Source organism: Gymnoscopelus braueri, assembly GCF_963280865.1.
Source record: "Gymnoscopelus braueri genome assembly, chromosome: 15".
NCBI classification, from domain to species: domain Eukaryota; kingdom Metazoa; phylum Chordata; class Actinopteri; order Myctophiformes; family Myctophidae; genus Gymnoscopelus; species Gymnoscopelus braueri.
The window spans coordinates 34,270,315-34,296,731 of record NC_137620.1 but is presented as its reverse complement, the minus strand read 5'-3'; the positions used below and the strand labels follow the sequence as shown (position 1 = coordinate 34,296,731).

The following is a 26,417-nucleotide window of genomic DNA, read 5'->3' as shown; positions in this document are numbered from 1 at the left end:
TCAGAAACAGTGTTGCCATGTCCACTTATTATAAGCGACTTTGGGCTTGTTTTTCTGTAGAGTTGCTTGTAAATATTGCTTGTTGCGGGTTGCTTATTTTATTTTTTTTGCTTATTTTTAAAGTGTAGTTGCTTATTTGGCCTTGTTTCCTAATGTTGTTTAAACCAGTGGTTTAAAGTAAACAACACATATGTATTTGTCCGCAGACCCCCCCCCCCCCTTCTGCAAATGTTGTGCCATATTTGTGTGGATTTGGAAAATATTCCACAATTTTCATTTTTCCCCCACGATTCTTCTTTGAAAATAGCTGCGACGCATTGTGAGCTTGTAGATTGGATATTTTCAAATATGCAATGTATTTGTATAGGTTTAAAGTGCTCATGTGGTCGCTTTTGTTGGGATTGTTTTCATAGATCTGGTTGCTTATTTCCCTCGCAAAATCTGGCAACATTTCAGACAGGCTCCGTGTGCGAGGCAGCGGCTGCTCTCTCTCTCTGTGTGCAATTCTTCTCAAATAAACATCCCCCTTCGAGCACGCTCGCTCACACTCATTCATTCATCATTCATTCTGTTTTATAATAATGTTTAACTTCAATACAGGACTGGACGGTAAATCTGTTCGGTAGATCTGTTCGTTGTGGTCAGATCCAGGCAGCGACCCTCCATAGCCACGGTGGCTGTGTAACGTGCTCTCATTGGCTGTAGCGTGCATCTCCTCGCAGACTTATCTCAGACCCTTTCAAACTCTATGATATTGTATGATGTCTAGTCTGCGACGGGGCCGAATATCTAACCTGCTAGATATTTGAAACGGTTGGGAAGGCCATCGCCGCCGAGCGCTATTACTAATTATCGTGGCCGTATCCTCTTCGAGTCTTTCACACGCAGCGACCAAAACCTTGCCGATCACAGCCCGATCTGCGTCAGATCGGGGGGGGTTTTGTCGGCGAGCCCCAAAAAAAGGTCCCCGACAGCATAATCGGATCAAATATCCTACAGTGTGTACCTGCCTTAAGCCTACTGTTTTGTTGTGGGTAGTTAACGAATCAAAAGACAACAACCCATTGAAACCCATTGTGTGCAGTGTGCAATCCCCCCCCTCCCCCGTCTGTCTGTCTGTCTGTCTGTCTGTCTGTCCAGTGTCTCAACAGGGTGCTAAATGCTGATATTAACCCATTAAGACCTGAGACCGATTCTACAAAATGTCTTCTAAATCCTAACAGTTTTTTGAAAAAAAAACGATGTTGCTGTCGGTGGTTATCGAACTTTTTCATGTCAAGGACCCCCAAAATTATATGTATCTGGCCGCGGACCCCCATCTCAAAATATTTTGTTCCAACAACCCCCAGAATCAAAGATTTGAGTTACAAATGTTGGCTTTAAAAGAATTTATATATTCAAAGATTTGCACACATTTTCTCGATTTTTTTCAAAAATAGCAGATCTACAAGCTCGTAGCGCGGCACTCGGTGCCGCGCTACGAGCTTGTATATCTGCTATTTTTGAATAGCCCAAAGTGTAAAATAATGCTTTTTTAGCTCAAATCAAAAAGTGACACAGATGCGTTCCAGGTCTCAAAGGGTTAACATGCACGGCCACAACAAACTTGTTACAGGATATTACAACGTGCAACCACATTGCCCATCTGTGCGCGTAGCTCATAGTAGAATTAGAATGTGATGACAGGTACAATGACCAAATTTAACGGCTGGAAAGTGAGATTCATATTCATTTCCAAGTCTTCACTCAGCGCGATGGGAGCTATAAATATTCACAGCCGTGCGTAATGGTCACACCGACTCGCCCATAAATGACACCTTTTCTCTAGTGACAGTTACGCAATGATTGTATCAAACCAGAAACGGGCGAAATGTGAACCTGAAAACCTCAAATCAACCACATTAACTCTTTAAGACCGGGACACGCATCTGTGTGTAATTTTTTGATTTCGTTGGGCTATTCAAAAATAGCAGATATACAAGCTCATAGCTTGCAGATCTGCTATATTTGAAAAATTGTGAAAATTCGTGGCACAATCTTGGATTATCTGTTTTTTAAAGCGAACGTTTGTAAAATATTTATTTCCAGGAACCCCCAGAAGCAAAGATTTGAGTTACAAATGTCCACAAATAAAAAGGGAAAAAATCAAATATTTGCACAACTTTTCATGATTTTTCAAAAATCGCAGATCTGCAAGCTCATAACGCGGCATTCGGTGCCACGCTATGAGCTGAGCTGTGGTGAGTGAACAGGGGCATGTTTGCAGTGGTGGAAAAAGTACTCAAATTCTTTACTTAAGTAATACTGCAATATAGAAATACTCTGTTACAAGTAAAAGTCCAGAATTCAAAACTTACTTGAGTAAAAGTACAAAGTATTGTTATCAAAATGTACTTAAAGTACCAAAAGTAAAAGTACTAAAATGTTTGGAAAATTGCAGATCTACAAGCTCACAACGCGTCGCATCGCGGCGCGTTGTGAGCTTGTAGATCGGCTATTTTCAAATAGCCAATGTATAAAATAGGGCTGAAGTGGTTAATGTTTCATAATATCATAATTCATATATGAAAAGTAACTAGTAACTTAAGTTTTCAAATAATTGTAGTGGAGTAAAAGTATAACATTTGCCTCTGAGATGTAGTGGAGTAGAAGTAAAAGTACTGAAAAATGGGAAATACTCTAGTAAATGTACTTAGTTACTTTACACCCCCGGGGAATGTTTGATATCTTCCAAACATTAGCAGGGATCCTGTGAGACTGACTGAGACCATCCTTCTCCCTGCTGGTGAGAAGGATGAGACGGCTTCACTGTCAGTGGAGTTGGACTTTTTCTTCCCAACCACCACAGCAGTGTTGAGTCGACTAAAACTATGACGAAAAATGCTCAAAAAAAATTCACTGACAAAAACATAATAAAAACTTGAAGAAGTGCTCCTCGGAGCACAGGTCTCCGCCAGGTCAGGTACGTTATTGTGGCCTCCTGGTGGCGCTATAATAGGCCAAAGTGAAAAGGGTTTCATTTCTTCTTAGGCCTTTCACGGCAATCGGACGCTGCATTCATGATTTGAGGCATTTTGTGCCAAAAATGTGTTTTGCTAAATTAGACCTGCTGGTGGCGCTATAATAGGCCAATGTGAAAAGGGTAGCATTTCTTCCTCAGCCTAGTGGGAATGCGCGTGTAAAATTTCACGGAAATCGCAAGCTGCGTTCATGATTTGAGGCATTTTGTTCAAAACGGACCAATACTGCAAACTTTGGAAGCCAACCTTAGCCAATCAGGATGGAATATGGAAAATCGGACAGATCCGTGTTGACCACATGACTATAGAGATACTGTGTACCGATTTGCGTGATGTTTGGATAAAATCTGTAGGAGTAATATAAAAAACATTGTTTTGCACAAATTGGCCTCCTGGTGGCGCTATAACAGCCCCATGTAAAAAAAAATGTTGGTTCTGAATTGGCATCCAGGGAGAGTGTGTGCACAGTTTCGAAGCGACCGGGCTAACGGTGCCGGAGATTAGCTGCTCACGGACAGACGGACGGACGGACGGACAGACAGGGGGTAAAACATACTCTCTCTCGCCATGCCTTTCGGTCTGGCGGAGACAACTAAATAAAGACTAAGCTACGATGACTAAAACTATGACTAAATATATTGACATATTTCGTCAACAAATAAAAACTTAGGTTCGGTTGTACAAGCTCACAACGTCGTCGTGAGCTTATAGGTCGGCTATTTTCAGCATGCAACAGAGTGAAAAATCCGGCATTACAACGCCATCAGGGCACCGCCAAAATACATTTTAGTCGACTAAATCAACTGTACACCACAGACCCACGAAGTAAATGAAGAGGGAACAAACCAGTGACCTTATTTTCTGTACAATGTACAATGATTTGGAGTTACAAAATATAGAATAGAGAAGAAATAAAGTCAGATAATAAGGACAACAATATTAAAGGTAGGGTAAGTGATTTGCAATTATTCAAATAATTGCAAAATGGGTCTATGTTCTGATAGTGCTCGTTACTATAGAGTGTCCTGTCCATATAAAGAGTCTCCATGTCTCTCCAGCTCTTTATAAAACAGAAAATGTATTTTGTAGTTTTTTTTTTTTTTTTTGTAGTTTCATTTCCAATTTTATCTAACCAGGACAGAGAACTCAATCAGGATATAGATTAAACAAGTGAAATTGGAAGTGATGACACTAAGAAATGAGCAGACAAAATTTTAACTGGAACACTATACAAATTAAGCTTAAAAATGGGTACTTTATCCTGATTGGCTGAGATTTTGACACCTACCGAAAAATGTATTTTCTGTTTATTAAAGAGCTGGAGAGACAGGGAGACATCTGTTACTGAACAAACACTCTATAGCAATGATTACTATCAGAATATAGTATTTTAACCTTTTAACAAAATACTTTTTGTTTTAACCAAAAAATATCACTTACCCTACCTTTAAATATCCCAAGTACAAAGAATAGGGAGAGTAAACTCTCTGTTTAGTAGTAGTAACTGTTTAAAAAAAAAAAAAAAAAAACATTTTTTTTTCAAGATTTTTCAAAAATAGCAGATCTACAAGCTCATAGCGTTGCACTCGGTGCCGCGCTATGAGTTTGTATAGCCATTCTTTTTGAATAGCCAAAGAAATCTAAAGTGACACAGATGCGTTCCAGGTCTTAATGGGATAAAAGTGGTCCTCGGTGCGAAACAGTTGGGGGACCTCTGCACTACTCCTACTGGCCTGTAGGTGGTGCAACAGCACAGGGTGTGTTTTGGAGATGATTACAATGGGGCCCTGCTGTGAGGGATTTGCATGTCGGTTCAGTCTGGTGTCTTTGATGGAGAAAAAAATAGAGAAAGTTGCGCTTACATTGGTTATTGGAATTGCTTGGAAAAATAAAAGGCTTATTTGTGTATTTTGTTAGACTCAGGGTTTGAACAAAAAAAAAGAAATAAGAATAACTCATGAGTCAGGCTGTCTTTTAATACGTTATACAGAGGCCATCTGCAGGGTGTGTGTATCTATTCTGTGCCTTTTTTAATAAATATAAATGTTCTTGTACTGGGTTGGGCTTCATGGTTGTCATCGTGTTTTTCCTCCATTCCTGTCGCTAGCTCAGGTCCTCTCTGTCTGTCTGCCAGCCCACCGGCTCTAGAACGTTCAGCTTCACTAAACTGATCTGCCATGATTTGCCGCCGGTTATGCATCAGTGCTGCAGTCTCATCTCACATTCCCCCCGCCTTCTCCTTACAATACTGCACTGTGGAATAATGAACCCTGTTTGTGTCTGTCTGGCTGTGTGTGTGAGTGAGAGTGCGTGCGTGCGTGCGTGTGCGCGCGCGCGCGCGCACACCGTGTTTTCCATGATTGCTGCGTTTGACAACAAAGCCACGGGGAGCTCGGCAAAGCACACTGCAGTCCAGGTTTAACCCATTGATACCTGGAACGCATCTGTGTCACTTTAGATTTCTTTAGGCTATTCAAAAATAGCAGATATACAAGCTCATAGCGCGGCACCGAGTGCCGCGCTATGAACTTGTAGATCTGCTATTTTTGAAAAATTGAGGAAAAAAAAAAATTGGTTTTTTTTCCAAATTTTTTTTAGGATTTAGAAGACATTTCTAGAATCTTCTCAGGTCTTAATGGGTTAATTTCCTCCGTCAGATGGAGCGATAGGCAGAACAAATGTACTGTAGCGGGGAACCACCGCTTCCCGGGCCGCCTCCCACTTCGCTCCCCTGTCATCGAGATTCACCTCCGTTGTTTCTCCGTGTGTTATCTGAGGCTGTTTGCGTGCCCAGGTAACGGCCGCAGTTAAGTTGACGCCTTGTTTATTTATTTTGGTCTCTTTCTTTTGTTGTCTTTTTTTTTAGGAAATTGACGAGGCCTGCAAGCGAATCAAGAGGGAAATCGATGACCTGGGGCCCGACGTCGGCGACATCAAAATCATCCCGCTGTACTCCACGCTGCCTCCTCAACAGCAGCAACGGATCTTTGAGCCTCCGCCGCCCCCCAAACCAAGCGGTGCCATCGGAAGGAAGGTATGGACGCCCCACTTGCTATGAAACTATGCCCCACTATGCTCTTTAACTCTTTGAACGCCATCGACGCGTTTTCTAGTCAATTGCTACTTAATCCATCCACGCCGTCGACGCGTTGATAGCTTTTTAATTGTTTAATCAGCGATCGCGCTGTTCTATGTAACTTCCACCATCAGGTTCCCTTTTTACTCACTTCCTACTCACCCGAATGCAGAATTAATGGGTTCCGTTTCCGGTTCTCGGTTTTATCTTGAAAATTTAGATTTTTAGGCCAAAATAGGGAAAAACTTGTTTTTTCACACGGTAGAAAAAACGAACGGAGAGCTCCGGTTACATTTTCTTTTCTCTGGACGACGAACGGTTATCGCCGTTGCGTTTACCAACGATCTGAAACCCGATCATAAGCTAAGCTAAGATGGCCTGCGGAAGAGGGGTGGAAATACGATCACACCAGCGGATATGAAGTTTTGGAGCCTGGTTGGAGGGGGCTGAGAGAGAGAGACAACGGAGAGAGAAAGAAAAAACGTAACTCTTTGAGTGCTGGTCGATCTGTCGTGTTTGTTTATAAACACAGCCAGACCAAACGATTTTAATGGATATAACAATCCTGTGACCGGTTGAAAAGGTTATAAAACACGAAAAATCGCTGGCACTGTGAGTACGTTATGAAAATACTCAAAGCGTTAAGTGGGAGTGGGTGACTGGAAGTTGGGGGGCGCGGCAGGAAGAGACAAATTGAGAGTGAGCGATGTATGAAGACAGGGGGAAGGAGGTTGGGTGAGGGAGAAAGCTCATGGGGGGGGGGGCGGGGGTTCAAAACTTTTCTACCCCCTTCAACCCCCCCACACTCTCTCTCGCCCAGCTTTGGCGCAGAACTGACTCATACAACATATGCCGTGCTTTTGTCAGCGTGCGATTCCCTGCTCTAAATTATAACCGGGGTATTACTCACACCCTCTGAGGCCCAAGGAGAAGGCACTGCATTCAGTGTTTTTTTAATCTCTCCAGTACTGGCTTCTTCGGCGCAGGGCCTCTGCTCTGAAGTCACTTGGAAGAGTATAGACCATATTCACACGGCGGCCATTTTGAAATTTAACATTGAAAGTGCCACCCCGTTGCCGTGGCAACCGGGGTGGCACTTCATTGACTTAATAGCAACATGGCCGCCGTGTAAATATGGTCTTATAGGCCAACAGTCCTATGACTTCTCAAACTCAAGTCTGATTTATACTTTGCTGTCAGTTGCGTCCTTGTTGCGCAAAGGAAACAGCAGATCTACAAGTTGTGTATGGCAGGGGTCGGCAACCTTTTTTGACATGAAGAGCCATTTTTCTTGATAGTCAGTGTGCCGTATCAACATTAACTTATAATTATGACACCACATCAAAATCAGATGTTTCCAACAGATTGTGATTTTCCATATATATATCTACCGGTGTGTGTGTGTGTATATATATGTATATATATATATATAACAACCTTATATAACTGACTCGGAGCAACAACCCACCTATCTTCCAGACTCACCCACCCCAGTCAGAGTTTTAAGACCTGGAACGGATCTGTGTCATTTAAGATTTCTTTGGGCTATTCAAAAATAGCAGATATACAAGCTCATAGCGCGGCACCGAGTGCCGCGCTATGAGCTTGTATATCTGCTATTTTTGAAAAGTCGCGAAAATCTGAGCAAATCTTTGAATACGTATATTTTTTAAGCGAACATTTGTTACTCAAATCTTTGCTCCTGGGGGTCCCTGCAACAAAATATTTTGAGATGGGGGGGTCCGCGGCCAAATACATAATCATTTTGGGGGATCCTCTACATGATAAAGTTTGAGAACCACTGATATAGCAACGTAAGTTTTTTCAAAACAGACATTTTGCAGAATCGGCCTCAGGTCTTAACTCATTCAGTGCCAAAAATATTTCTGGCTATATCACCCCTGTGCCAAGGCCAAAAATACATTGTAAAAAAAAAGTGCTTAGGAGCCGAGATGCAGCCTTTTTCAGTAAGAAGTTAAACAAGAAGTGAATGGAGCAGCAAATCTTCAAATCTTGAAGTTGGGGAATCTTGGGTTCTGAACCTTTTTTTTTTTTTTTTTTTTCAAAAAACAAAAAAATGTATTATTTTATTTCATGACGTCGGAGACGTCATTGGCACTCTGGGCTTATGTAAAACGTGACGTCGGCGACGTCATTGGCACTGAATGAGTTGTTAATGGGTTAAAAGAAAAATCCTCTCTCTCATATACTGTGTTGCCTAACCCTGGTGTATGTGGTCTTATGCCTCAGTTTGTAGATCGGCTAATTTCTGTGCACGACAAGATGCACAATCGAGTATAAATGAGGCATCAATGAACCTTTTATGGTCAGTTACGACGAACCAAACTGAAAACGTCCTTGTTTTGGTTTGTTTTTTCGTCCACTGCTGTCAGACGACGGCCACAGAGCAGGGAGAACAAGCCCCAGTTTATTATTACTGACATATGGACTCGTCTGGCTTTTTGTCTGACGACATCTATTCAGATGGTCTCATCATCACCGCAGCAGTAGTGGCACCACCTGGCCGGCCATTCAGGTTGGCTGGCCTGGGATCAGACAGAAATATCAGGGCCCTTCTCCGGGGCCAACTGAATTAGAAAACATTCCCCCGCAACAATCTGATATAGGTGATTTGATGAGCGACTCGTTGTCGCCGCCATCATCCTCCCTAACTGTGCATGAGTGTGTGTGTGTGTGTGTGTGTGTGTGTGTGTGTATGGTCTTATGCATTAAAACTTTGAATGCCAAATGAACCCCAGCATCCATATTCTGAGGGGAACATTAGCCAAAAATGGGAAATCTGTGTAGTGTGATCTTCCGTCTGTGTAGACGGAAAAAAGCGATCCAAGTACAGCGCCAACTCAGGGCCAGTTTACTAAGTCCTAGAGGGTTTAATGTGGTTAATGTCCACCACCCACTGTCTACCACGGGCTCTCCCCTCCCCCCTTGTGAGGTATCGTTTCATCCCAACCAGCTGTCTCTGTGCGTGTGTGTGAGTGTATTTAACCCATTAACCCATTAATACCTGGAACGCATCTGTGTCACTTTAAATGTCTTTGGCTATTCAAAAATAGCAGATATACAAGCTCATAGCGCGGCACCGAGTGCCGCGCTATGAACTTGTAGATCTGCTATTTTTGAAAATAAAATATATATTTTTTTTAGATTTCTTTTCCAAAAACTGTTAGGATTTAGATTTTTTTTAAGAATCGTCTCAGGTCTTAATGGGTTAAGACCTGACGCGATTCTTTAAAAAATTCTAAATCCTAACAGTTTTTGGAAAAAATCTAAACTTTTTTTTTTTCAAGATTTTCCAAAAATGGCAGATCTACAAGCTCGTAGATGAGCTTGTAGATCTGCTATAATTGAATAGCCAAAGAAATCTAAAGTGACACAGATGCGTTCCAGGTCTTAATGGGATATACTACACACGCTCAGCATTCTCACTGGCTTGATTATTCCAGAGCCAGAGATGGGGATCTTTTCCAAAGTTCAAACATCATCCCTCGTGTTTGCCTGTACCGTACGGTTCAAAGCGATGTAGACATGAAAGAAGGTGCACGGTTACACAGAGGGACTGGCTTTGAGTATTACTTGGCCCAGGAGATGGCGGCGCCTTCGTGGTCCCTGTAGTTTGAGCTACGGTGGTCTTGATTTATGGAGCTTGGGCTTTCACTGCTTTCGTGAGGAAAGCGCATTTCTCCACAGAAATGATAGCAGTGCTGCCTCCATCTGGTGAAATTGTCGAACCTTTTTTTTTTTGGGTAGCTTCCCCCACCTCAAAATCATTTAAAACTAGATAAAGTGCTCCTCGGAGCACAGGTCTCCGCCAGGTCAGGTACGTTATTGTGGCCTCCTGGTGGCACTATAATAGGCCAATGTGAAAAGGGTGCCATTTCTTCTGAGGCCTTTCACAGCAATCAGACAGTGCATTCATGATTTGAGGCATTTTGTTCCAAAAATGTGTTTTGCTAAATTAGACCTGCTGGTGGCGCTATAACAGGCCAATGTCAAATGGGTGGCATTTCTATTCCTCGGCCTAGTGGGAATGTGCGTGTGGAATTTCACGGAAATTGCAAGCTGCGTTCATGATTTGAGGCATTTTGTTCAAAACGGACCAATCCTGCAAACTTTGGAAGCCATCCTTAGCCAATCAGGATGGAATATGGGAAATCGGGCAGATCCGGGTTGATCACATGACTATAGAGATACTGTGTACCAATTTGCATGAGGTTTGGATAGAATCTGTAGGGGTAATGTAAAAAAAATGGGTTTTGCACAAATCGGCCTCCTGGTTGAGCTATAACAGGCCCATGTGAAAAATTTGGGGCAGAGGTTCTGAATTGGCATCGAGGGAGTGTGTGTGCACAGTTTTGCAGCGAGCGGGCCAACGGTGCCGGAGATTAGCTGGTAACACACAGACAGGACACACACACACACACACACGGACGGACGGACGGACGGACGGACGGACGGACAGGGGGTAAAACATACTCTCTCGCCATGCCTTTCGGCCTGGCGGAGACAATGATGGGGTTGGGGAGTTGAAGTTCAGTTTAATGCCCCTTCCTGTCCACCAGAGACAGCCAGTGATTGAGATATGTGTATGTTGCCCAAGCAAGCTAATGCCAGATTTATACTTGTTGCACACTTGTGTTGCGCACCGAAAATAGCAGGTCTATAAGCTCACAACGCATCGTGAGCTTGTAGATCAGATCTGCTATCTTCTGTGTGCAACACCGGCGTGCAACTAAGTATAAATCACCCTTTAAAGGAAGGGCCGTGGAAGAATCCGCCGCAAACTGCTGCCACGCATGCTAACGACTGCATTAAGCATCCGTCAATTATCATAACATGCTCATTCGTCATCTCTCCATTTCTCCCCTGAAAAAGCCACTGATCTCCCGTTTTTTGAACAGTTTAATGATTTAGAGGCAAAGCTGCAATTCACTGTAATTACTAACAAAGACTATAATCCCTGCTCTGTCGCTTCCTAGCGCATCGTAGATTGTCTCTGACAAATGGGCTTTGTTCAGCGGGCCAGGTTTGTTTTGCGGCGCATTCTCGCGGTTTAGATGCTGCTCCCCCAAATGTCAGCGCTGGACCCCTTCCTGCCATCCATTTCAATGAGAGGCTAATGCGGTACCGTTGGAGAGGCATGCTCTCCATTTTTACCAATCAGAGGGGAGGCTTTATTTGTCAACAAGATGTCCTTTCCCAGCGCGGTTTAGGTGAAAGATGGCCTGTGTTAGCCATAGTGCCAAGCCCCCACCCCCACCCCAAACTGGTTAAGCCATTAAGACCTGGAACGCATCTGTGTCACTTTTTCATTTGAGCTAAAAAAAAAGCATTATTTTACGCTTTGGCTATAGCAGATCTACAAGCTCGTAGCGCGGCACTCGGTGCCGCGCTACGAGCTTGTAGATCTGCTATTTTTGAAAAATCGTGAAAATGTGTGCAAATCTTTTAATATACATTGTTTTCAATCGAACATTTTTAACTCAAATCTTTGCTTCTGGGGGTCCCTGGAACAAAATATTTTGAGATGGGGGTCCGCGGCCAAATGCATATCATTTTGGGAGTCCTTGACATGAAAAAGTTTGAAAACCACTGATATAGAAAACCGTTTAGGATTTAGAAGACATTTTTGCAGAATCGGAAACCTCAGGCCTCAATGGCTTAATAACCCAGAAATAACGTGCGTTAGATGATGCTCTAATGGTATTACTGATGAAGAAACTACTACTCACCCCCGGTACACCAACAGACTGGAAGGAGCCAGGCCAGCCCAGTGCTCAGTGTAATGGGCCCAAGCCCCTGGCCTGCATATGCCTTCAGAATCAATGCCGGTCAATGAAGGGCTCTCCCATATGATTGTGATGAAATGTGAGAGGGGGCTGCCATGCATGGTGTCCATCAGGGGGGGCATCAACTGACCCCTCGCATGCAGGAGGACAGTGGCAACTTCCCCCCCCCATAGCTCCTTTTTGAATAGGACATCGTAGGAGTGCTTCTGTGCCATCCACTCCTACTCCTCGTGGGCAAATTGTTGGCTCGACTGACGGTGTCTGTTGTGAGACATCACCGGTCTATCTTATTTGTTTTTTTGGCCAGTCACTTAGCTTCCAGACTGCGACAGTGTGGCTCATTGACTGCACAAAGATGTGATGATTCCCCCCCCCCCCCACACCTATGGGCCACTGAGTGTAACTAATAGCCTTCAACCAAGCAGTTGGCTTTGGTTAAATTCCAATGTTTACCTGGCTTGTTTCTTAACCCTTCAAGACCTGAAGCCGATTCTGCAAAATGTCTTCTAAATCCCGACAGTTTTCTGAAAAAAAACGTATGTTTCTATATCAGTGGTGCTCAATCTTTTTCATGTCAAGGACCCCCAAAATTATTTGTAATTGGCCGTGGACCCCCATATCAAAATATGTTGTTCCAGGGACCCCCAGAAGCAAAGATTTGAGTTACAAATGTTCGCTTTAAAAAAATATTTTCATATATTCAAAGATTTGCACACATTTTCACGATTTTTCAAAAATAGCAGAGCTACAAATCTATGAGCTTGTATATCTGCTATTTTTGAATAGCGAAAGTGTAAAATAATGCTTTTTTAGCTCGAATGAAAAAAGTGACACAGATGCGTTCCAGGTCTTAACGGGTTACGGTCTCTCTGCAATATTTTAGAAAAATCTTCAATATGAGAGATTGTATTTAAATTATTCGCACGATGAAAGAGGCTTGTAGTCAAATTCCAAGTAATCTAGACCTTGGCAGTCAGATACTCTGAGACCCTTGTGGGTCTTGAACAGTTTTGCCTGTGTGCTCTACTACATTTTTCTGTAGTGTGCCAAGAACGAGTTCTCACGAGTTTTAAAAAAAAAGTTCAGAACCCAAGATATCGTGATCCAAAGATTTGCTGCTCCATTCACTTATTGTTTAACTTTTTACTGAAAAAGGCTGTATCTCGGCTCCTGAGCACTTATGTTTTTACTATGTATTTTTGGCCCAGACATGCTATTTTCAAAGGCAGACAATTAATGTCACGAGGTCGCGATGACCTCGTTGACATTTGTGAAACCACACAGTGCAACCCTCAGTGATTAGCAACCATCAGGGGATCGATTATACTGGAGATAAATATTCTGTGACTACTTGAAAAAGGTGAGAAAAAAAACGAAAAATCGCTGGCAGTGGGCAAACGCGGCCAGAAATAAGTCTGGCAGTGAGAGTTAAGGTAGCCGGGTTTATATGGTTTCCCATGTTCAAGTGGTCTGAAATGTGCCTGAAGCAGAGATTAGTGCAATTGATTGAGAAATGAGTACAAGATGTGTGTATGCGATTCCCAACAAAAACATTGTAGGGAGTGCTTGTTTTTTTTCGGTCCAAGTGTACCAGTAATGGCTCAGAGCTTCTGCTCTGATGACCAAAAGTCTAATATCTCCCTCGGCCAAAAGGGAATTCCCCTTTAGGCTAGTAGATGTTAGCTTTCCATGCGGGAGAGCCCCTGGGTTCGAATCCCGGGCGTTACATAAGCACCCGGTCTGCTAATTTAATGAGCAAGGTATTACAACAAAATGCATGACTTTTTAAACCACTTGATGTTTGGAGAACAAGGCCTTGTATCACCGTCTTTAGTTTCTATAGCCTGTTCAAAGCATCATTTAGGATCGCACCTTTTTTTTTTTTTTCATTGTACTGTGGTATAATGACAATAATGTCATTCTTAACACATACAGTGCCAAGATCCCGTCTACACGTTCTTTCAAATCCATCGCTTGAGTGCCAGGATTCATAAGAGCCTGTTTACACGTTCTTTTGAATTTTCATTGTTTAATCTGTGATCGCACGGCTGTGTTTATTTCTCATCAACACTTTCGTTTTCCACTTACGTCACACTCACCCGGAGCCGGATGTAAAAAAAAAAAATCATTTCCGGGTCACGTTGTTTTTCTCCGGTGATTTTCGGCCAGAATAAGGAAAAACACGGTTTTTCACACGGTAGAAAAGACAAACGGACAGCTCAACTTCTATTTTCTTTGGTCCGGGTGACTAACAGCCATCGTCGTAGTGTATCACGTCGTTTTCAGGCCGATCAGCGGGCCGGGAATTGTCGAAAACGTCACATCCTTTGAATGACCGGATATGACGTGGGCCTGTTTGGGAGGGGGTGAGCGAGGTGATCAATGTTTGGATGTGCTGCTCTCTACTGGTGGAACAATCGTAGGTGCTTGACAACACAATCAGAGAATGTATTTGAATGAAAAATTACAAAACAAAAAAATTAAAAAACACGCAAATTGCTGGCACAGGGGAGAGTACATTATGAATAAACTCTGGCAGTCAATGTGTTAAGGCCCTGACACATTTAACCCTTTAAGACCTGGAACGCATCTGTGTCATTTTTAGTTTTGAGCTAAAAAAAACATTCTTTTACACTTTGGCTATTCAAAAATAGCAGATATACAAGCTCGGAGTGCCGTGCTATGAGCTTGTATATCTGCTATTTTAGAAAAATCGAGAAAATGTGTGCAAATCTTTGAATATGTATATTTTTTTAAAGCAAACATTTTTAACTCAAATCTTCGCTTCTGGGGGGTCCCTGGAACAACATATTTTGAGATGGGGGGGGGGGGGGGGGGGGGTCCGCGGCCAAATACATATACATTTTGGGGGTCCTTGACATGAAACAGTCTGAGAACCACTGATTATAGCAACATAGGTTTTTTCAAAAAACTGTTGGGATTTAGAAGACATTTTGTAGAATCGGAATCTCCAGGTTTTAATGGGTTAAAGTGTCAGACGTGCGCATTGGAGGCGTCAAGTACACACGTCAAAACCTGTTGACGCGTCTCTCAGAGCACGGTTTCTAATTTTGAGGTGTCAACGCGTGGCACAGAGCACCGAAACACATTGACTACCAAAGGTCCGAGTTCAAGAATGGAGAGAAGAGAGCAGCAGAGTAGAGCCCCCCGCACTGATGCACACTCTCACTCACACTGTTTGATACATACAAATACCGAGAGAACACACACATGTCAAGTACACTACAGTAGTTTTTGTAGTTGTATTAACCCATTAAAGGGACTACACCATGAATTTTAACTTTTCCTTCTTTTTTGTGTGTTTTTGGTCTCCCCTACCTCTCCTTCTATCCCAAAAAATACCCCAGTTTGAACACTCAGGCTTTCACAGTATATCTGGGGTTTTCTGTAAATTGGTCTCAAAACAGACCAAACTGATTTTCACCCGAACGTGACGTCACGTTCGGTACAATCTCTCTCGTTTTTTCAGTTCCAACTAAAAAAAATTATAATAATCTTTTTTTTCTTTTTTTATATACAATATATAAAAATACAAAAAATATGAAAAATACAAAAAAATACAAAATATCTCAAAATATGTTGTTCCAGAAATCCCCAGAAGCAAAGAAGTTACAAATGTTCGCTTTAAAATATATGTATATTCAAAGATTTGCACAAAATGTTCTTTGGCTATTAAAAAATAGCAGATCTACAAGCTCATAGCGTGGGTATATCTGCTATTTTTTAATAGCCAAAGTGTAAAATAATGCTTTTTAAACCTAATGACTACAAGTGCCACCAGCCAATGACTACAAGTGCCACCAGCCAAACGGCCTAACTTGACGTGCGTCTTCTATTCTCGAGACTCGTGAGGCATCGCCCGAGTGAGCTGCCAGGTGAGCGAGTGCCCGTGCTGAGCCCTGGCATCCAGAGTTGGCGAGCCGCGGTAGTGGATGGAATACGTTGTATGCATGTACCAAAATCAGCACCCTCTTTGCACACATCTCGGCCAATCACAGTGATTGGGGGTGGAACATTTTGTTAAGAATACCACCGTATGCGTACGAGACTAATGCCGCAAAAACGGAGAAGAACTACAATTTCCATCATCCATTTAAGGCTACATACTGTAGCTGAGAGGCACTAAAGGCACTGTGGTCAAATGGTGAGAGAAAAGGCTATTAGCGTAGCGATGGTGTAGTGTTTAGTGCCTGATTTTGTCCATAGCTGTTTGGCTTTTTTATTTTTTTTATTATCCCACGATTTTGTAACCCATTTTTTCACCCAGTGCCAATTATCTAAGTAATCCTGGGTGCTACACTCCTTCTGCCAGCCTAGGGAGAGCCTAGAGCCAAAGAGCTGTTTGGCTTTTTATCATTTACAAAGTCACACAACTTGAAAGAATGTTGGATCAGAGTTACAGTAAGATACTTATATCTCTTCAGGACATTATTTACTGAGCTAATAGCTAATACTGTTCTCATCGTCTCTGAAGAATGACACTACAGATTCTTGAGGAACACAGCAGGAGGTTGAAATTTGTAGATTGAAATGACAACTTGACTATGGAGCTATGGCACTCGATGGCGAACGTTATTTTGCTCAGCTCTCTTGTGACTGGCCACGGATCAGCGAGGTTTATGGTTATTTCAGTAAATGTCATGGAAGTGAGTGAACTTAATGTTCTCACATTAAATTAAAACATTACATTTATTATTATTATTAAAGTAAAAGTTTATAATCTATTCCTCTGTCAGAGCCTGCCTACACGATACGGTTTGGCTGTAATTATTGATAGTATGATTCCACTATGATGAAAATGGTGGAAACGGTAGTGCACAGGTCAGTAGTGCTCTTGTCAGTCATTAACTCATTCACTGCCACAATTATTGCTGGCCGCGTTTGCCCACTGCCAGAGATTTTTCATTGAAAAAAAAAAAGTACTCGGGAGCCGAGATACAGAATTTTTAAGTTTTAAGTTAACAAGGAAGTGGATGGGAGTCTAAATCTTCGAAAAATCATATCTCCTTGGTATTTGGGTCAAATTTGAAAAAAAAAATGAAAAAAAAGGAAACGTGAGTTGTGCTATGCTGTGAGGCCTAAGCATCAAGTTGCTCTTCCATTTTAATTCAGACTGAGCAAGATATAAATGCTATCATTCGCTCTCCCCGAGAAAGAAAGAAATTATGTAGAAGCCATCGGCGTCCTCGTGTCTTTCAGCCCCACCATCTTCCAATCTCATGTGAGTCCTTTTTGCCATCCCTTCATTTCTCTGCATGAATAAAAAGGGAGGATGGTCTTTTTTTGATGGTTGAATTACAAGAGGTCAAGGGCTGAATAAGGTGGATGGGGGGGGGTAGGGAGAGGGTCGTCCTTGGCATTAATAACTAAACAGTCAGGCATTCTCAGGCTGGGGGGAGAAATCCTCGCTTTAAAAGGTGGGATTTAAAAGTCTCCTGGGCTTCACAGCTTCCAAGACGACCCAAGAGACGAGGCTACAAAGGCCAGTGTGCAGCAATCGGTTCTGTGGACCATGTATGATCAGCCAAGACTACAGAAGCCTGTTTGGGTTTGCACTTTCAAAATGTTTAACCCATTAAGACCTGAAGCCGATTCTACAAATGTCCTCTAAATCCCAACAGTTTTCTAAAAAGCGTTTCTATATCAGTGGTTCTCAAACTTCTTCATAATTGTCAAGCACCCCCAAAATTATATGTATTTTGCCGTGGACCCCCCACCTTAAAATATATTGTTCCAGGGACCCCCAGAAGCAAAGAATAGAGTTAAAAATGTTTGCTTTAAACGATATATAGTCAAAGATTTGCGCACATTTTCACGATTTAAAAAAAATAGCAGATCTACAAGCTTGTAGATCTGCTATTTTTGAATAGCCAAAGTGTAAAATATTTTTTTTTAGCTCAAATAAAAAAAAAATACACAGATACGTTCCAGGTCTTAACACATTGGGTGCCAGCATTTTTTCATAACAACTTACGTTGGGTGCCAGCATTCTCCCCATTGACTGCGCTTTGCTGTTTAAAGCTCTAGACTCCACGAGGAGCAAATCCATGTAAAAAAAAACATCCATTCATGTTGCACGATGACCCTGGCTACAGCCTGGAACGATAACATTTCACTCGCGAGTTACAATGGGGGGGGATCGCGCATCGCGCATGACCGGTTTTCCCCACCGGAAACAGATTCGGAGATATAGGTGTTTTAAAGAAGGAAATAGGCAGGAAGTGGATGGGAGCCATGTTTTTTTTTCCGGTGATCTATCTGGCCTATCCTTCTCAAGATCACAATGGGTACTCCCAGAGCTGCTCTAGCCCCGCCCGTGTGGAGAAAAAAAAAAGAAAAAAAAAAGACATATTTCACGGTCTGGACCGTGTTCGGCACCGGACCGCTACTCTGCGCAAACACGGTTCAGACCGTGTTTGGCACCCGATGTGTTAATGGGTTAATCATGAGTGCACTGGAGAAACCGGGGAGGCTATACTGCCAAACGCCGGCACATTTTACTTTAGCACACACAGACAAGACGGTCTTCTTCTCCGGAAACAAATTGCGTGCTCAACATTTTTTTGCGCGGATCTGTTTCCCCCTCTAAACCCTCCCCGTATGCACCGAGGGCAAGTGCCTCTGATATTTATTTATTTTTCTTTTTTTTTTGTAACCGCCTACGACTTCTTTCCTGTCTTTGCAATTAACGAGCAAGTCAAAGATTGCAAAAAAGTGCAGCGAGGCATTTTTCATCCGGCTTTACATTAACCCGTTAAGACCGGGAACGCATCTTTGTCGTGTTAAGATTTCTTTGGGCTCTTCAAAAATAGCAGATATACAAGCTCATAGCGCGGCACCGAAGCATCTGTGTCATTTTTAGATTTGAGATAAAAAGCATTATTTTACACTTTGGCTATTCAAAAATAGCAGATATACAAGCTCGTAGCGCGGCACCGAGTGCCACGCTACAAGCTTGTAGATCTGCTATTTTTGAGAAATCGTGAAAATGTGTGCAAATCTTTGAATATATATATTTCTTTGTAACTCAAATCTTTGCTTCTGGGGGGTCCCTGGAACACAATATTTTGAGATGGGGGGGGGGGGGGGGGGGGGTCCGTGGCCAAAAATATATCATTTTGGGGGCCCTTGACATGAAAAAGTTTGAGCACCACTGATACAGCAACATAGTTTTTTTTTCCTAAAAACTGTTTTATTGTAGAATCGGCCTCAGTCAGGTCTTAACTCATTCACTGCCACAATTATTGCTGGCCGCGTTTGCCCACTGCCAGAGATTTTTCATCGAAAAAAAAAAGTACTCAGGAGCCGAGATACAGATTTTTTAAGTTTTAAGTTAACAAGGAAGTGGATGGGAGTCTAGATCTTTAAACAATCATATCTCCTTGGTCTTTGGGTCAAATTTGAAACAAAAACTAAAAAACTAAAAAAAAAAAAAAAAAAAAAAAAAAAAAAAAAAAAAAAAATACGTTTTTTACGTCAGTGGCAGGATTGGTAAACGGGAGAAATTACGTCAATTACGTCAGTGGCAGTGAATGAGTTAATGGGTTAAAAGAAATCAAATGAACGCCAGGCGTAGTTGGAAGTGGCAGTTCTTCCCACAACAGTGGTGTGTGTGTGTGACCCTGCTGTGACGCATAAACACAAGTGAGTCCAAAAGGGAAGGTATCTCTGTGGCCAGTCGGGCTCCGCTGTTACGTAAGGCCCAGGTTGTCCACAGGGGGCTAATTGGAAGCAAATGGGAGACCTGAAGCCGATGCTACAAAATGTCTTCTAAATCCTAACTGTTTTTTTTTTAAGAAAAAAAAAACGTATATTACTATGTCAGTGGTTCTCAAACTTTTTCATGCCAAGGACCCCCAAACTGATATGTATTTGGCCGCCGACCCCCATCTCAAAGTATTTGGTTTCAGGGACCCCCCATAAGCAAAGATTTCAGTTAAAAAATGTTTGCTTTAAAAATATATGCATTCAAAGATTTGCACACATTTTCACGATTTCTCAAAAATAGCAGATCTACAAGCTCGAGCTACGAGCTTGTAGATCTGCTATTTTTGAATAGCCCAAAGTGTAAAATAATGCTTTTTTTTTTTTTTGCTCAAATAAAAAAATGACACGGATGCGTTCCAGGTCTTAATGGGTTAACCACTTTCCAACCTGGCACCCCTTCTTTTGGCCATGTCATTATTGTAAATGTTCTTCCACACAAATTGCAAAAAATAGCAGATCTACAAAAATGTAGATACTGCAATAGGGGGGGGCCACACAGCCAGATGCTATTAGCTATTTTTGAGGGGTCATTGGCACGAAAAAAAGATTGGGAACCCCTGATACATACAGTACAAGGGAAGCGCTAGCTAGCCCACCCAGCGGCCATCCCAGCTGTCTTCTTCTTTTTCCTCCCCTCTCCCCCCTCCTTTTTTTGTCTTCACTCCTCCTCTACTCCCTCTGTTTGTGTACAGGCTGACAGAGAGAGAGAGAGAGAGACCCAATGGTGTGATGTGACTCATTTGATTTCTTTGCTCCCATTCAGCTGTCATTTCTCATAGACAAGCCTTTGCTGTGGGATAATTGTAATAGAAAAAGATCTGGGGGACTGGGGGGGGGGAGAGATGTAGGGGGGGGGGGGCTCCTTCGCAAGCTTTGTAGGCTCGCATCACTTCTACAAACCCGAACGGCTTTTCATTTCAGCTTTTTTTCCCCCTCCTCCTCCTCCTCTCTCTCTTCTCTCTCCTTTTGCAGTATTTGTCTGTGCCCTATTAAATTTGATAGAAAATAAATGTTACAGCCAGCCCTGCTGCTTTGATCAGCCCGCGTACCACCCTGACAGCTGAGGAATTGCCCCCCCCCCCCCCTCACACACACACACACTCATGTACACCCACACACACACACACACACACACTTACCCAACATCGTAGCACACGCTGGTGCGCACACCGCGGCACCCTCGGCTTTCTCAAAGCTCTGTATTACCATGTGTTGCTGTTGGTTGAATGTCTGTTCAAGCCGAGCAGTAATGTGTCAAAAAGGGGAGAAAAACAGAATAAAAATAAATTTGCAACAACTGTAGCCTCCCTTTTGAAGCTGACACGGAACACAACCCACAGCTCTCACACAGCTTCAAGTGGCATTGGTTGTGACATATCCCCACAACACACACACACGCACGCACGCACGCACGCACGCACGCACACGCACACGCACACACGCTGTCACTGAAACCGTCTTCCCAGCATCTTCATTTTAACCCATTAAGACCTGGAACGCATCTGTGTCACTTTTTGATTTGAGAAAAAAAAATTCATTATTTTACACTTTGGCTATTCAAAAATAGCAGATATACAAGCTCATAGCGCGGCACCGAGTGCCGCACTATGAGCTTGTAGATCTGCTATTTTTGAAAAATCGAGAATGTGTGCAAATTAATATTATTTTAAAGCGAACATTTTTAACTCAAATCTTTGCTTCTGGGGGGTCCCTGGAACAACATATTTTGAGATGGGGGTCCGCGGCCAAATACATATCATTTTGGGGGTCCTTGACATGAAAAAGTTTGAGCACCACTGATATAGAATCGCACGTTTTTCAGAAAACTGTTTGGATTTAGGAGACATTTTGTAGAAACGGCTTCAGGTCTTAATGGGTTAATGCAAGTCATATATGGCTCTTTTCGACTATGAAGAGTAAACCCAGAACCTTCCATACCCTGAAACTTTCCGTAACCTGTGAAGTTCTGACTTTGGTTTGTTTCTCACGTTAACCAGAACAAACCTTAGAAGGGGTTTCTTTGTAATGCACTTTTTCTTTTTCTTTCTGGTGGACAGGTACTTTACCCCACTCGCGCCAGGTCTTATAAAGATCAGTGAAACTGGTCAAAAATATCTCCACAGATGATACCTGTGAACACAGGCTTGTTACTGAGACATGCTGACGTGCAGTCAGCATGTTGCGTCATTACCTGTTATGAGTTTGCTGTTGGCGCTCGTCAGCGTTTACTTTGCTGCAGACTCGGCTGACTTAAATCGTACCAGATTGTTGCGATTTAAATACACACTATCAATATTTGCTAAACACACTCCTCTAAAACAAATGTCCTGGATCTTGTCATCATGGCCTTTTTGTTTCAAAGAACCCGGGGATTGCTTTTTCGTTTTTCCTCCCGTCTTTTTAAAAGTTTGCCACATAAGGAGAAACTATTACATCAGTTTTTGGACGCGAGTTTGATGAGCAGTGGGAAGATCTTTCCAGGAGAGAAGCTGCTGTCTCTGTGAGACTATTACCATGCTAGGGGCAGACGGGCACAGTCTCTCCTCTCTTCTCCTCTCCCTCCTTCCTCCATCCTCCTCGTCTTTCTACCAAAAAGAGCAGATGTAATGTATTTGGAAAGGCACATTCGACCTGATTGCCGCAACTGTTAAGGATAAGGATAATTCCTTTTAACAGGTCGTTCATGAAAGTCCTTGCGGTCTTGTTTCCAATGAGAACCTGTGAGCAATTGGGGTTAAGAGTCTTGCTCAGGGACAAATTTCATATCATCGGCACATATGCTGGGATAGCCTGGAATCGAACCTGGGGAAACCAGGGCCAGCTGGTTCCCTAGGCGGGCTCACTAACCACTCAGCTATGGCCGCCAGCTATGGCCGCCCCATATATGTTGCAGTACTGCTGGCTTGCATTAACCCATTAAGGCCTGAGGTTCCGATTCTACAAATGCCTTCTGAAACTTATGTTGCTATGTCAGTGGTTCTCAAACTTTTTCATGTCAAGGACCCCAAAATGTATATGTATTTGGCCGCGGACCCCCATCTCAAAATATTTTGTTCAAGGGACCCCTTGAAGCAAAGATTTGAGTTAAAAATGTTCACTTTAAAAATGTATATATTCAAAGATTTGCACACATTTTCAAGATTTTTCAAAAATAGCAGATCTACAAGCTCGTAGCTCGGCACTTGGTGCCGCGCTACGAGCTTGTAGATCTGCTATTTTTGAATAGCCAAATTGTAAAATAATGCTTTTTAGCTCAAATCTAAAAATGACACGGATGCGTTCCCGGTCTTAATGGGTTAAGATGACGCAGTGACATATGTAGAGCTCGATGCCCTCGAGGAGCTTTTGCCACTAGCTTGGGGGTTGGGGGGGTAATGCTGAGTGAGAACACCTGTGTGTCCCGTTTGTGAATACTTGTTTTCTGACCTCAGGGCTGGCTGATATGGACAAAATCTAATATAAATATATTTTTTTACCAAATACCTCAATGTCTCTTTTGAGATAAGATAGTTTTGTGACGATAATATCATGAAAAATTGACAAGTTTTCATGAAAATAGCAGATCTACAAGCTCACAATGTGTCACCTTGCAACACATTGTGAGCTTGTAGATCGGTTGTTTTTGACCAAATTTATTTAACCCATTGAGACCTGGAACGCATCTGTGTCACTTTCAGATTTGAGCTAAAAAAAACATTATTTTACACTTTGGCTATTCAAAAATAGCAGATCTACAGCTACGAGCTTGTAGATCTGCTATTTCTTTTAAATAGTGAAAATGTGTGCAAATCTTTGAATATATATATTTTTAAAGCAATTTTTTTTAACTCAAATCTGTTTCTGGGGGTCCCTGGAACGACATATTTTGAGATGGGGGTCCACGGCCAAATTCATATCATTTTAGGGGTCCTTGACATGAAAAAGTTTGAAAACCACTGACATAGAAACATGCGTTTTTCAGAATCCAACCTCTCCTACAATATCTGGTCTCATATCACGACATCGATATAATATTGACATATTGCCCATCCCTATATGACTTTTTCAACTCTCAATTGTATTTATTTCAAAGCGCGGCGTTGTTGAGGGTGGTTTGGAATGTTTTTTTGAACAGACATTCCATTCATGCAGTGTATTTACTGTGTCAGTGTGTGTGTGCAGGAATTACCACGTGACTCTAAACTCGCCTCTTTGTCCGGCCTATGGCTCCGCCGCCCCACCGTCTCCCCCAGGTGGACGTCTCTCTGAATCCTGCTGTTCTCATTTCCACAGGTCGTGGTGTCGACGAACATCGCTGAGACCTCCCTGACCATTGACGGCGTGGTGTTTGTAATTGATCCCGGATTTGCCAAGCAAAAGGTTAGCCTCCCCCCTAACACACACACACACACACACACACACACTTCCACCTCCAGCTCCCCCTCCTCTCCTCACAAACACACACACACACACCCCCTCCATGCCTCTCTTTATCTGCTGCGATCATCTGCTTCTGTTGCCTGAGAATCCCCAGATAAACACACAGTGCTGCGCTACCTGACAGCAGCAGAGATGGAAAAGCCAGTTATTTATTCCACTGACATTTCTCCAGGCTGCAGCCAAGTCATACACATGGCTCAATCAGGGGATGATGCATGCATGCACCGTGTGTGTGTGTGTGTGTGTGTGTGTGTCTGTGTGTGCGTGTGTGTGTGTCTATACTTGTGAGGACCAAACGTTCTCACAAGTATAGTCGAATTTGAGGAATATACGTTGAGGACCATTTTCCTGGTCCTCGCAAGAAAAATGTTTGTTCTATGTTTGATTTTTTTTTGTTTTTTTAGATACGTTTACAATTAAAAAAAGATTCAGGTTGGGGTTAGGATTAGGGTTAGACATATAGAGGTTTAGGGTGTCGGGTTGTAGATTTTTCCCATTTTATAGTATACTTAGTTGTGCGGCGATGGCACACGCCGTAAAATGGCCGATCTACAAGCTCACAACGTGTCGCAGCGCGACACGTGAGCTTGTAGATCTGCTATTTCCCGGCTTTAGACTTGCGGTTGAAAATGCCCCAAAGAAGTCATAAATCAATCATAAAATCGGCTTCCTGAAATGTTGATGTCCTTGCAAGTATAGTAATACAAACGTGTGTGTGTGTTATGTCTGCTGGCTACCATCTATGTATCATTATTGTGTTGGTGTGTGCAAAACGTAACGTTGTTCGTTGTTTGTTTTTTTCCCTCGTGCATGCCGTATTCAAATGGCATAAACGTGCCCCTGACAACCTCTCGGGACAATGTGTTGACTTTAAATATGTGCCTTCCCCCCCCTCCCTCTCCGTCAGGTTTATAACCCACGCATCAGAGTGGAGTCACTCCTGGTGACTGCCATTAGCAAAGCTTCAGCCCAGCAGAGGGCAGGACGCGCCGGAAGGACGCGCCCGGGGAAGTGCTTCCGCCTGTACACGGAGAAAGCGTACAAGACTGAAATGCAGGTGGGTAATAACGGCACCCTGAAACGTAACCCCATGAACCCTTAGCGTCCCTATACTGTGGGGGGGGCGAACATTCAGCGAAAAGAGAATATCTTTGGCTATTTTCTGAAAAGAGATTTGGTGTAGAGCAGTGGTTCTCAACCAGTGGTCCGGGGACCACCAGTGGTCCTTGAGGGGGTTCCAGGTGGTCCCCAGCTAAATGATGGAGAGTTGTTAATCAAATGGACCCTTATAGATCTTTAACGCTTGAGAGCGTAAAATGAAACCAAATTTGGTTTCATTTTACGCTCTCAAGAGTTAAATTGTTGTTAAACATAAGCATTACTTAATTTACAAGAAGTCTACACCAGGGGTCTTCAACCTTTTAAGGCCAAGGACCCCCTAGCTGAGAAAGAGATGAAGCAGGGACCCCCTCTATATAAAATTGTGTTTCAGATTAAACTTTTTTTTTTACTTGGCCTGCTCTTTTTTCCCTCTACACCTATACCTCTTTGCCAAAAAATAGCAGATCTACAAGCTCACGAGGCGTTGTGAGCTTGTAGATCTGCTATTTTTGGCTAAAGTTATCCTCAGAAAAGTGATGCTAAGGTTCAAGTGGTTAATGTAAAAAAAAAAAATCTTATCACACAAAGATTTGGCGGACCCCCTGTAGTAACTCTGAGGACCCCCTAGGGGTCCCGGACCCCCTGTTGAAGACCCCTGGTCTACACACTTAGAGAATGTAGAAGAATTGTTATTTTGATCAACGTTTGCCTGTTTTATCTCTCCTATATGCTACTATAGCCCTGAAACATGACATGACTGTCATGTGAACCATGGCTAACATGGTATCAACACAGCATGGAATTGTGGACAAAATCGTACCCAACGATAACAAAATATTCTTAGTTTTGGGTAGTTCTGAGAGTCTAAATCTTATCAAATGGTGGTCCGTGGCTCAAATGCCTAGTATAGTAACCAAGTATATAGGGTTTAAGTGGTTAAAGGATAATATCCCAAATAAAATGTTGTGAGTAGAACAGTATACCCATATTTACATTTCTTTACCCACTTTCATCCCAATTTTGGGGCGTGTCATTTTAGCAGAACACCAAAATACGAGGAAGTAAATTAGGGTTTGAGTCGTTTTAAGTGACACAAGCAATTCATAGGCCCGTAGAGCTGCCATAAAAAGCGTGCTTGGCCATTTATGTTATACAATATCTCTCCACAAGCTGTAATTCAGCTGAATGACTGTGTATTTCTGAGTG

General features: G+C 42.6%; 1 protein-coding gene across 2 annotated transcripts in view; it reads left to right on the top strand.

The window, feature by feature from the left end:
• Positions 1 to 26,417, top strand: part of dhx15 (DEAH (Asp-Glu-Ala-His) box helicase 15) — a 60,588-nt gene that overhangs the window by 18,904 nt on the left and 15,267 nt on the right. For both annotated transcript variants that reach the window (XM_080451369.1, XM_080451368.1), the window contains exons 6-8: positions 5,887 to 6,054; positions 23,964 to 24,050; positions 25,018 to 25,167. In XM_080451369.1, the coding sequence (XP_080307495.1) occupies positions 5,887 to 6,054; positions 23,964 to 24,050; positions 25,018 to 25,167 (405 nt within the window). The remainder of the gene's footprint in view (positions 1 to 5,886; positions 6,055 to 23,963; positions 24,051 to 25,017; positions 25,168 to 26,417) is intronic.